The 13,727-nt window shown below is 42.1% G+C and overlaps 1 protein-coding gene across 2 annotated transcripts in view; it reads right to left on the reverse strand.

Moving 5' to 3' along the window:
• The window catches only part of RRM1 (ribonucleotide reductase catalytic subunit M1), a 241,352-nt gene that overhangs the window by 141,552 nt on the left and 86,073 nt on the right, over positions 1-13,727 (reverse strand). Inside the window, exon 1 of one of the 2 annotated variants that reach the window (XM_029601936.1) lies at positions 28-206. The exons of the other annotated variant lie outside the window; for it this stretch is intronic. Within the exon in view, the coding sequence (XP_029457796.1) occupies positions 28-46 (19 nt within the window). The 5' untranslated portion in view covers positions 47-206. Of the gene's footprint in view, positions 1-27; positions 207-13,727 lie in introns of those variants that run through there. 2 annotated transcript variants of the gene reach the window in all.

Here is a 13,727-nt window from a genome sequence, read left to right on the forward strand (position 1 = left end):
TCCGTCGGCAGGGGCAGGCGGGCTCACCTCTCTTGATGACGTGCATGGCGGCCGACCCTCTGCTCGCGCGCGCTCCTTCCACGGAAATATTTTACAACCGGCGACGGTGCTGCTGTCACCTCCCCTCCGGGCCGAGAGCTTTTCTTTTGTTGCCTTCCCGCAGCCGCCTTCACCGAACCTCCCGCCAAAATATCTGCCTGCGGAAGGGGCGGGACGACGCACAACGTCAACGTCGACGCGCCGGGGGAGGGGGCAAAGGTTGACTTCTACGGCGAGGCGTCGCCCCGACGCAGCTGCTAACCCACGGCCATCTTAACTAAGGGCAGAAGCCGGCTCTCTGGCACCGCTTTGTGCCCGTGTGAAGATATCTTGCTTGTGTGGGTGCAGTTTGCCCTTTCGCCCTGTCTCATACAAGGCTTTTTAGTTCTTTTTCCATTAATTTCCCTAAGAAAATAAATTCGATATCATAAATGCACGCAACTTAGCATGAAGCAAAACACAGGATTGGGTCAGTGTGTTCCAATATTTATAAAATAAAAGTGTAACCCCCCATCCCCAGGTGTGGACTAGAGTTGCCAACTTTTCCAAAGACCACGACTAAACACTTGAGTACTCGGGGGAGGGGGGAAATCACAAGGAGGCATGTTTATTCCCCTCATTTGCATTAATTTGCATACATTTCAGATCATCCACCTTGATCTTATGGTATGAGGCCTATTGAAACATGCATTGTATGTGGTCTTGGCCCTCAGAAAGCCATGAATAAATTAAATTACTATTACAAAATGGTAAACTTTCCAGACAAAAACAGGATGAACTGCCAGCACTCAAACAGTAACAACCTTACTCATAAAAAGGCAACACTGCAACTATTACACTAGACCCTAAAACACCAATACACTTCCTATTATGGGAAAAGAACAAACCAAGCTGCAATAGATACCTATCGTTCCATGTTAGCTACCTCACCTCTGTCACACAGAATAAAGAGACCATAGTATAACAAGAACTGAACTGGAAACGCAACTCTACTGCAGTGCAATAATGGAAAACCAGAAACATCACAATTTCTCATAAAATAAATCAAATATAAAACAGCAATTGTAATAATAAAACCATATTAATAAATAAATAATTCAAAACATCTGATGAACAGAACCTCTAATATTTAAAAGCTCATTTAAACTTAAAAACTTTATAAATTTTCTCAACCACCAATAAAATATTTAAAAACAGCAAGCTAATCAAATAACGCCCAATAGTTAAGGATTTAAAAACCTCCAACTCTCCATACCTGGAAACCTTTGATTTTCAATCATTCTGAGATTGTCATGGATTACTGAGGAATGGAGGGAGGCGAGGGGATGCACAAACTTTCTTCTCTCTTATACACACGTTTATTCTTTCATAAACACACTCCCTCCCTCTCAATGGATGCACTGACACACAGGCTTGCTCTATCACAGTTGGTCACCCTACCCCTCACAGGCTCCCTCTGTCCTTCTCTCAAACACACACCCTTACACAGGCTCCCTCTCTCTGACACACACACATGCACCCTCAGATAGGCTCCATCTCTTTCTGGCAAAAACAGACTCACACAGGCTCCTTCTCTCTTTTGCATACTCACACACTCTCACTCAGGCACAAAGGCTCTAAATCACATACACACACTCCTGTCACCATGCCTGTCATTCAGCGCGCGCACACACAGTCCATGTCGAGGTCATTAGCTGCTTACTGCTCCTTGGCTCCTGCCCACTGGCGCCTTCCTCATCTTCAGCCGTGAGCGGGATGGGCTCCAGTCACGGCCCACTGGGGCCTCCTTCCACTTCGTTGCTTTCTGCTTGCGGAGCACCCGGGGCCTCCTCCATCTTCAGCCGTGAATGAGATGGGCTCCGTTCGTGGCCCATGGGGGCCTCCTCTGTCTTCAGCCGCGAACGTCTTCACCCTTTGTTCGACTGGGTTTTTCAGTGTCCGGTTACTGTTTGTAACCGGAATTTGTTCAACAGGCTGCAAAATCGGGCAATTGGTCACCCTAGCGTGGACTGCACACTGATGGAGCCATAATAGAAACTGTTGTCTCTAGGACCATAGAAACATAGAAATGACGGCAGAAGAAAACCAAACGGCCCATCCAGTCTGCCCAGCAAGCTTTCACACTTTTTTTTTCTCATACTTATCTGTTACTCTTCGCCCCCATCAGCAACCCCATGGTTCCAGTTTCCCTACACCCCCGCCATCGATGTAGAGAGCAGCGCTGGAGCTGCATCCAAGCGAAGCATCCAGCTCAATTGGTCAGGAGTTGCAACTGCTGCAATAAGCAAGTTATTCTCAAGTGTATTTGTTTACCCAGCCTGTGCCATTCAGTCCTTGTTGTCTGAATATAAATCCTCTTTCTTTATTCCCCCTGCCGTTGAAGCAGTGCGTTGCACTGGATATGTATTCCCAGTGAAGTATCAGGCTTAATTGGTTTGGGGTAGTAACCGCCGCAACAAGCAAGCGACTCCCAGGCTTATTTGTGAATGCAAATCCTTTGTCCCACATTTCCTCTTGCCGTTGAAGCATAGAGCAATGTTGGAGTCGCATTAACCGTGTGTATGTTTATTGAATAAGGGTATTATCTCCAGGTAGTAGCCGTCATTCCCGCAAGCCACCCCCATGCCTCTTCTCTTCATTCACATCCTCTAGCCTTTATGGATCCACAGTGTTTATCCCACACCCAGAACCTCAGGCTAACCCAAGGCCTGGATTCTTTGTTGGTGGGAGAAAAGGTTTCCCTTTCAAGGCCCAGAGTGACATGGGTCTCTTATATTTTCCTTAGCCCAGGGAGAGGAATATTTTTCTTCACAATCGGGTCAATTCAGTAAAAGGCACGGGAGAGCCGATGCTCCAAGGCGAACACCCGCTCTCCCAACGCGCGCCAAGGCCACTCTCCTGGGCGCGCGATTCTGTATGCAAATGAGGGCCTGCGCTAATAAGGAGGCGCTAGGGACACTAGGGCATCCCTAGCGCCTCCTTATTGGCAAAAGCAGAAGCTATCATCGGGTTTGAAGGCCGATGCTTAATTTTACAGGCATTGGTTGTCGAACCCGCTGACAGCCACGGTTTCAGAAAATGGCGCCAGCAAAATTGAGCGTCCGCTTTCCAACCCACAGGCTGCGGGCAGATTTTTATTTTTTTTTTAAGATTTTTTATTTTTTTTTTATTTTTGGGGCCTCCGACTTAATATCGCAATGATATTAAGTTGGAGGGTGTACAGAAAAGCAATTTTTTCTGCTTTTCTGTACATTTTTCCGGTGGCAGGCGTTAATTTCTGAGAGCAAAATGTGCAGCTTGGCTGTACATTTTACTTTCTGTATCAAGCGGGACTAACTAATAGGCTCATCAACGTGCATTTGCATGTTGCGGGCGCTATTAGTTTCATGGGTAATAATAGCACATGGAAAACGTGCGTCCAGACGGGGGGCTAACAGTGCGCTCGGCTTGAGCACACCGTACTGAATCGGCCTGAATGTGTGTGTGTGCTGTAAGTGTCAAATACCATAAGAACATGCCATACTGGGTCAGACCAAGGGTCCATCAAGCCCAGCATCCTGTTTCCAACAGTGGCCAATCCAGGTCATAGGAACCTGGCAAGTACCCAAACACTAAGTCTATTCCATGTTACCATTGCTAGTAAGAGCAGTGGTTATTATCTAAGTCAACTTAATTAATAGCAGGTAATGGACTTCTCCAAGAACTTATCAAATCCTTTTTTAAACACAGGTACACTAACTGCACTAACCAAATCCTCTGGCAACAAATTCCAGAGTTTAATTGTGCGTTGAGTAAAAAAGAACTTTCTCCAATTAGTTTTGAATGTGCCCCATGCTAACTTCATGGAGTGCCCCCTAGTTTTTCTACTATCCGAAAGAGTAAATAACCGATTCACATCTACCCGTTCTAGACCTCTCATGATTTTAAACATCAGCCGTATCTTCTCCAAGCTGAAAAGTCCTAACCTTTTTAGTCTTTCCTCACAGGGGAGCTGTTCCATCCCCTTTATCATTTTGGTCGCCCTTCTCTGTACCTTCTCCATCGCAATTATATCTGGAGCCACTGGTATAGTGTCCAAAATTACAGTCTTTACTGATAAAAATCCAGATGAGATAACGTTCAGTTTAGCTCAATTCACAACACCACAGGTTTTTTCCTGGGCTACAGTCTTTTTCCCTCTGTGCAAATGTCTCAATTCCAGGGCAACAGAAACGTTCACCCTCCAGAGCTTGGCTAAGTGGTGTTCCCAGGTGGGCAGGGAAATCCCTTTCCAAAACTGGTAAAAATGGAAAGTCACGGTCTCTGTAGAAACTGGCCGATGCAATAAAGTTATATGGTTTTTTGTTAAGTTAACCCCCAAGTTTGATGTAAACCGGCCTGATATGAAGCTTGTCATGAAGTTCGGTATAGAAAAATGTTAAATAAATAAATAAATAAATAAAGTGCACCCAGCCTCGTGCACAGGTTTACTCGTGGTTGGGCGTGCAATCATAGCATCCGATGCAAGAAGGAGATTAGCGTGACCTAACCAAAGCAAATCGGATAGCACCCATTGCATGAGAACGAAGACATTATTTATGATCACATAATGCAGGAAAGCGTACCCAAACGCTAGGCACCCAACGCACATTTTTTTATGGCAGAAAATTAACTCCAACTTTGGAGGTGGAGTAAAGATACTCACAGTCATGGGCTCACGAGAAACATGAAAAATGTGGTCCTCTATGCTGTGATAAATGTGCTTCTTGTAGGATAAGGCTGTATAGAGAGATTATTTATTTATTTATTGTTTTTGTATACCGAGTTTCATGATAGGCATCACATCAACCCGGTTTACAAATAACAAGGAGTGTAAAGCATAACGTAACGTAAAAAACAATATTTTCAATAAGAACCTTGAACTTTAAATACAGTGAATCAGAAAAAGGGAGAGGGAAAGTTACAAAAAACAAGGAAATTAAACAAGGAGATTAGTGTAAGATTTAGCTGTTTGGGGTTAGAACAAAAAATAAAAAAAATGTATACAGGGATTTGTGGTACGGAGCATGATGATTAGCTAAAGGATACCTTTAAATACCACGGGTGATTCATTTCTTTTTGGTAATAAAGCACTGCAAATCTCTGTAACTTCATGTAAGAGATGCACTTTTGTTAGGAACATAAAATTTAGATGTCCATGCACTCAATACAATATACGTTTGAGTGCAGAAACGCACATTTCTACCTAGCGCAAACATTTGAACATAAGAACATAACATATGCCATCCTGGGTCAGACCAAGGGTACAGCAAGCTCAGTAACCCATCAACAGTGGCCAATCCAAGTCTCAAGAACCTGGCAAGTACCCAAACAAAATATAAATCCCATGCTACTAATGCCAGCAACAAGCAGTGACTATTCCCTATTGATTAATAGGAATGTGAATCGTGTTTTGACGATTTAAAATATCGTCCGATATATTTTAAATCGTCAAAAATCGTTAGAGGCGATATTTAATAGGAATTCCCCCGATTTATCGTCAAAAATCGTAAATCGGGGGAAGGGGGAGGGGAAGGGGGAGGGCGGGAAAACCGGCACACTAAAACATCCCTAAAACCCACCCCGACCCTTTAAAATAAATCCCCCACCCTCCCAAACCCCCCCAAAATGTCTTAAATTACCTGGGGTCCAGTGGGGGGGTCCCGTTGTGATCTTCCACTCTCGGGTGTCAGGCGTGTTGATAGAAAATGGCGCCAGCGCTACCTTTGCCCTGTCATATGACAGGGCAAAGGTAGCGCTGGCGCCATTTTGGTTCCTGTTCCCCGACATCACGAGTGTAGGAGATCGCTCCCGGACCCCCGCTGGACCCCCAGGGACTTTTGGCCAGCTTGGGGGACCTCCTGACCCCCACAGGACTTGCCAAAAGTCCAGCGGGGGTCCGGGAACGACCTCCTGCACTCGAATCGTGTTGCCGTACGGCCGGCGCCATTTTGCTGTACGGCAATATGGCCATATGGCCGGCGCAAAGCAAAATGGCGCCGGCCATATGGTCATATTGCCTTTTATTCTATTGGCCCTAGATTATGGAATGACCTTAAATTAGAGGGATCAAAAATTGTTTTCTAAGATGGTCAAGACTCATTTTAAGATGGCTTTTAATGAAATTTTATATGAAGTATCTTACGTAGATTGTGATTTTATTGTTATGTTTGTGACAATATTGTGGATGTATACTATGTAATCCGCACTGAATGTTCTATTGGAGGTTGCAGAATATAAAAACATTTAAATAAATAAATCATCCACATGTAATGGTTAATTCAGCTGCTTATTGACAGAAAATTTCCATGCAAGGGCACTGACTTAAATACACACAGTTATGCACACAACGGCTTGCTGCATCGGCAGTAAATTTTCCATGCAAAAATGTGCATATAACGGTGGTAAAACTGTACACTGTTCTGCATGCACCTTATTACAATGGCTTCATTAAGTCTGCAATTTACTTCCAGAACTCTGGGATGTATACCATCCAGTCCAGAGAGACTACTTCTAAAACAAGACACAACATATTACACCATTAGCATTTTTCTCAGATTCGTAATACAGGGAAAATCTCTATAGGACCAGATCCAAATAGAAATATTGGATCATCCAATGGTTAAATGTGAAATTGGATGCATCTTACAACTGAAGAATTTTTTTTTTATTTTTTTTTGCATAATCAGACCATTAAAGAGTTAAGTCCCTACATTATAAATGGTAAGATGAAGACCATGAAAGCATCCCTTGTCCAATCCCCACTAAATAATTCAAATGGAATAACAGTGAGTAAATTTTTATTTATACAATACAATTTTTCTGCAATTTCACAACTAGTTATTCTAGCTGAGGTGAGTTTATGCTCAAAAATGTTATAGCAAGTAAATGCACAGATCTGAAAGGATATATACAGTCTTCTGGAAGATCTCTCTTCTATCTATAAGTTGCAAGCATTTTCTGAAGATTGCGCTCTTTGGCAAGGGTACTGTTTTCAATCCGTGCCTGGAGCTCGAGAAAGCTGTCAATGGCTTTTCTGTGTCCTTTCAAATAAAATAAATACATACAGGAAAATTCACATTTACTATCTCCTTATAAGTGGCATCCTCCTGTCCCTCCTCTATATATATAATGAACTCTGGGGTCACAGACTCTGCTCCGATATTTTATAATGTGTTTGGGTGTGCCATGAGAATCCCTCCTATTTATCAAACAAAACCCAAAACAGCCCCAAAGGCTAGATAAGTTATTGGAGGCAATAAAGTGTCTCCCCCCATATTCAATATTTCATATTGAAAGTGGTTGCTAAGAAAATGACCCCCTTTTTTCTAACAGTGCACAAGGGTGTCATGCCTCGAGGAATGATGGCCATACCCTTACCCCATAACACATCTCAGAGGTGTTGTGGTAGGGAATCATTATCCAAGTCCCTTTGGCAGAACACAATGCCTTGCCCCCATCCCTGAAGAGGGTAATATATTACAAATTTGTATTACTTGCCTTATCATAAAAAATTAATTCCCAAGACAAAAATACAACAAATAAAAGCAATAAAAAAAGTTCCACACAATTATAAATAAACAAAAAACAAGATTAGAATCCAAATACTATTACAAAATAATTAAAAACAAATAAAATGTTATTCATAAACATTTGATATTCTGCCTTTTTCCAAAAATGGCCTCAAAAGCAAAATGAGGAATAGACAAAAAACCACAATATAAGAATAATTAAAAGCTCAGGGAGCTAATTAAGAAAACCAAAATCCTGGTATGAAAGCAAGTTTGCTTACCAAAATCTGTGTTTTCTATAAATAGTAGGATGAATTAGCCATGATCTGTCGGTGAAGTCATCCGGCACCAGATTCCCTTCTCCAAGCTAATAGAGCTTTGAACTCTAATGAGCATGTGTGGGAGTTCCCGTGCATGTTTATTTAGGCATTTTATATACCGTCGTTCCAGAGTAAGATCACAACAGTTTACAAAATCATTGTTCATATTCTTGTTTAACAATCACATGTGTTGCCTCGGCGCCTCCTCAGTCTGTAATATAGCTAAGCTAATCCAAGCAAAGTGTGCTCTCGAGGGAGGTGGCTGGTAGCTGTAACTCATCCTGCTAACTACAGAAAACATAAGCAAACTTGCTTTTTCCATCGATAAGCAGGCTGAATTAGCCATGATCTGTGGGGAATCCCAAGCTTAGAGGTGCAGCAAAGCATCCATTTATAATACAACCTGGACCCCTCTCTGTGGAGAGGAGACTAATGCAAAAATATTTGATATAGTATGCCTTTCCTATAGCACTGTTGGATGCTGCACGACTGTCCATGCAACTGTGGGAAGTAAAGGTATTATCGAAGCCCAAGTACTGGCTTTGCACATTTCTTTCCTAGGTACTTCTCTGAAGCGGTGTATTTTTGTATTTTTACAGGATATTCAAGACTCTTTTTTGATGCCACATAACAATTGTTGATACAGTCTGTTATCCATTTAAGACATTGTTCTCCTTGCTACCGCAATTCCCTTTCAGTTGGGATCATAAGAAAAAAGTGAATGATGCCTGGCTATGGGATTGAGTACTTCGTTTACAGCAAGCAAGAGCATGCTTACAATCCAGCATGTGTAGCACTTTTTCTCCCTCGTGCATGTGGACAAGGAAAAAATATTACAGACGATTGATTGATATGAAAAGCTGAGACAACTTTTGGCAGAAATTTAAGATGGGTGCACAGGACTACTTTATTTCGGAAGAACTGAAGATAAGGAGAATGTACCAGGGTCTGAAGCTCACTGATCCTTCATGCCAAAGATACGGCAACTAAAAACAGTACCTTCTAAGTCAGGAACTTCAAAGGAGCTGTATCTAGAGGTTCAAATGGAGCCTTCATTAATTATGTTAGGGCCACACTGGGATCCCATGGGACCGCTGGTTGTCTTAATGGTGGCTTTATCTTTAAAAGTCCTTTCATGAACTGTGAGATCAGTGGATGGGTTAATATTGAAATATTGTCCATTTTATCATGATACGCCGCCATGGCTTGTAAGTGAACTCGCACAGAGGAAGTGGCCAGATCAGAAGCTAAGAGATGAGGTAACAAGTGAGGCTCACAGGTATAGGGAACCAAAACATTTCACAAGTACCAACTGGCATACTGTTTCCATTTAAATGAATAGTTGTGCCTCATTGATGGCTTTCTTGCCAATACGAGGAAGTGTTCCACTTCTTGAAGAAGGGCGAGGCCTGCAATCACTTCATGCTCAATATCCATGTTGTCAGATGTAGAGAAGCCAGATCAGGTTGAAGTAGTCCCTCTTTCTGTGTAAGGAAGGTCCGACTCCCAGTGGAACTGTAGGGTACCCGGCCAAAATGATGAGACAGACTGTGAAATGCTAAGAGAAATTAGGGAATCTAACAACACTGGTAGTGCAGTAATAATTTATTTATTTATTTATTTTTAGTTTTTATAAACCGACGTTCCTGTATAATATATTTATCACACCGGTGTACAAGGAAGTAAAACTGTCGCCTCTGGGGCGGCTTACATTGAAACAATTAACAGAGAAACATAAAGGAGCTTAATGGAGCATAAATGAACTTAGAGGAGTTTACAGTAAAAACAATTATGACTAATTAAGTTTAAATACGAACTCTTCAGGAACTTATGAACAGGGGGGGCGGGTCAAAAACTGTCAGAGGCTAAACTGCTATAGTAGATCTTCCTGCTCTTAGTTCTCCGGGAATGCTTGTGAGAAAAACCAAGTCTTTAGTTTCTTTTTGAATGTATTATGGCAAGGTTCGAGACGAAGGTCTGGAGGGAGCGCGTTCCAGAGTGTGGGGCCCGCTGTGGATAGTGCGCGTTTCCTCAGGGAGGTTTTTGCTGGCTGGGTGATTAGCAGGTTCTTATATGCATTTCTGGTCGGTTTCTTGGAGGTGTGTAGCTGGAGTTGATAAGTTAAGTTGAGAGGAGCGATGTTATGAAGGGCCTTGTGTATCATCATAATGGTTTTAAAGTGAATCCTGTATTTAATCGGTAGCCAATGAAGCTGCTGGAGGATGGGGGTGATATGTTCCCCTTTTTTGGTGTTTGTGAGAATTCTGGCCGTGGCGTTCAGGACCATTTGAAGTGGTTAGGTGGTGCAGGTAGGCAGGCCCAGAAGGAGAGAATTGCAGTAGTCCAGTTTTGGAAGTATGATGGACTGTAGAACCAGCTAACAACACTGGTAGTGCAGTGGATATTGACTGGGTAAATGTAACATCAGGACCTGCTAGAGAGGTAAAGTTCCTGGATGGAATAAATGACAGTTTTATGGAGAAATTGGTTCAGGAACCGACGAGAGAGGGAGCAATTGTAGTGTAGTGTAGCGCAGGATTTGGTGAGAGAGGTAACGGTAGTGGGACCCTTGGCAATAGTGATCATAATATGATCAAATTTGAATTAATGACTGAAGGGGGACAGTAAGCAAATCCATGGCTCTAGTGCTAAACTTTCAAAAGGGAAACTTTGAGAAAATGAGAAAAGTAGTTTAAAAAATAAACAAAAACAAAAAGGTGCAGCTAGAAAGGTTAAGAATGTGCAGCAGGTGAGGACATTGTTAAAAAAAAAAAAAATCCTATCTTAAAAGTGCAGTCCAGATGTTTACCATGCATTAAGGTGGCAGGAAGTTCAAACAATTACCCGGCATGGCTAAAATGTGAGGTAAGAGGTTATTTTGGCCAAAAGATCTTCATTCAAAAATTAAAAGAAGGATCCATCAGAAGTTAATAGGATAAATCATAAGCAAGTTAAATATAAAACATTGATAAGACAGGCTAAGAGAGAATTTGAAAAGAAGTTGGCCATAGCGGCAAAAACTCATAATAAAAACTTTTTAAAATATATCCGAAGCAGAAAGCCTGCGAGTGAGTCAGTTGGACCGTTAGATGATCGAGGGGTTAAAAGAGCACTTAGGGAAGATAAGACTATTGTGGAAAGACTAAACAAATTCTTTGCTTCAGTATTTACTGAAGAGGATGTTGGAGAGATACCTGTTCTGGATATGGTTTTCAAGGTTGGCGATTCAAATGAACTGAACCAAACTATGGTGAACCTAAAGATATGGTAGGCCAGACTGACAAACTGAAGGAGTAGTAAATCACCTGTACTGGATGGTATACACCCCAGGGTTCTGAAAGAACTAAAAAATGAAATTTCAGACCTATTACAATTAATTTGTAACCTATCATTAAAATCATCCATTGTACCTAAAGATTGGAAGGAGTCCAATGCAACCCTATTTAGAAAGAGCTCTAGGGGTGATCCGGGAAACTACAGATAGGTGAGCCTGACTTCAGTGCCGGGAAAAATCATGGAAACTGTTACAAAGAATAAAATAACAAAACATTTAGATAGACATGGTTTAAAAGGACACAGCCAACATGGATTTACCCAAGGGAAATCTTGCCTTTCAAATCTGTTTTGTTTTGTTTTTGAAGGGGTGAATAAACATGTGAACAAAGGTGAATCAGTAGATGTGGATTTTCAGAAGGCGTTCAACAAAGTCCCTCATGAAAGGCTTCAAAGAAAACTGCGATGAAATTTTACGGATTGCAAACTGGTTAAAAGACAGGAAATACAGTAGGATTAAACAGTCTGTTTTCACAATGGAAAAAGGTAAAACAATGGAGTGCCTCAGGGATCTGTACTTGGACTGGTGCTCTTTAATATATATATATATATATATATATATATATATATATATAAATGATCTGGAAAGGAATACGAGTGAGGTTATCAAATTTGTGGAGGACACAAAATTATGCAGAGTAGTTAAATCTCAAGCAGATTGTGACAAATTGCAGGAAGACCTTGTGAGACTGGAAGATTGGGCATCCAAATGGCAGATGAAATTTAATGTGGACAAGTGCAAGGTAATACATATAGGGAGAAATAACCTTGCTGTAATTACACAATGGTAGGTTCTATCTTAGGAGTTATCACCCAGGAAAAAGACCTAGGGCTCAGTGTGCTGCGGCAGTCAAAAAAGCAAACAATGTTAGGAATTATTAGGAAGGGAATGGCAAAATGGAGGATGTCATAATGCCGCTGCATCACTCCATAGTGAGACTGTACCTTGAAAACTGTATGCAATTCTGGTCGTCACATCTCAAAAAATATATAATTGCACTGGAGAACGTGCAGAGAAGGGTGACCAAAATGATAAGGGGTATGGAATGGCTCCCCTATGAGAAAAGGGTAAAGAGGTTAGGGCTGTTCAGTCTGGAGAAGCGACAACAGAGGGGGGGGGGTATGAACAAGGTCTACAGAATCATGAAAGGACTTGAACAGGTTAATGTAAATTGGTTATTTACTCTCTCAGATAATAGAAGGACTGGGGGCATGCAATGAAGATAGCAAGTAGTTCATTTAAAACAAATCGAAGACAATTGTTTTTCACTCAGCACATAGTTAAGCTCTGGAATTACTGCCAGACTATCAGGCCGATACAGTACAGTGCGCTCCGGTGAAGCGCACTGTTAACCCGCGTTTGGCGCACTAGCTTTACCCCTTATTCAGTACTTTCAGAAATTTACTTTCCGAAATTAGCGCCTACCCATGGCGATATTAAGTCGGAGGTCCCAAAAGTTAAAAATAACTAAAAATTTAAAAAAAAAAAATTTAAAGTCGGCCCACGGCTTGAAAACCAGACGCTCAAATTTTCCGGTGTCCGGTTTCTGAACCCGTGGCTGTCAGCGGGTTTGAGAACCGACGCCAGCAAAATTGAGCGTCGGCTGTCAAACTCGCTGACAGTTGCCACTCCTGTCAAAAAAGAGGCGCTAGGGACGTGCTAGTGTCCCTAGCGCCCCTTTTTACCACAGGCCCTCATTTAAATACTGAATCGTGCACACAGGAGTGTGGCCTGGGCGCTCGACCGCTATCCCGTGACTTTTACTGAATCGGCCTGGTTACAGCAGTTAGTGTAACTGGGTGTAAAAAAGGTTTGGATAAGCTCCTGGAGGAAAACTCCATAAACTATTAACCAATAAGGAATTGAAGCCTGAGATCAATTTAACATTTGGATACTTGCCAGGTAGTTGTGACTTGGATTGGCCACTGTTGGAAACAGGATGCTGGGCTTGATGGACCCTTGTTCTGACTCAGTAAGGCATATCTTATGTTATCTGTCTCGGCCACACTGGTGCAATGAGAATATTTCACGCTCTATTGCAAATGAGTTTCTGCATTGTCCTTGCGATAAATGGTAACTCTGGAAAAGCATACACGAGGTACAAAGCCCAGTCAAGCAGAAATGCATCTTGAGCGACTCAAGAGGCTCAGTAGGATCAAACAGAATTATCGATTTTCCGATTGGCTTCTGTAGAGAAGAGGTCTATCTTCGGTCGATCCCATAACCTGAAGAGTCTATTCACAGTGGATTGTCCGAGAGACGATTTGGGTGAATGGAATAATCTACTGAGACAGTCTGCCACTATATTAGAAAGTCCAGGTGGGTAAGTCATCTGAAGGGTCAAGTGATGGTCAATCGCCCACTTCAAATTTTGAAGGGTGCGATGACATAGGAACCATGAACCTGTGCCCTCTTTGTTTGCTGACAAACATGGCAACCTGTATTAATATGCTTTTTCCTTTGAGGAGATGGGAAAAAGTTGTCAAAATATGTTTGATTGCCCTC

Source organism: Rhinatrema bivittatum, chromosome 5 (genome assembly GCF_901001135.1).
Source record: "Rhinatrema bivittatum chromosome 5, aRhiBiv1.1, whole genome shotgun sequence".
Lineage (NCBI taxonomy): Eukaryota > Metazoa > Chordata > Amphibia > Gymnophiona > Rhinatrematidae > Rhinatrema > Rhinatrema bivittatum.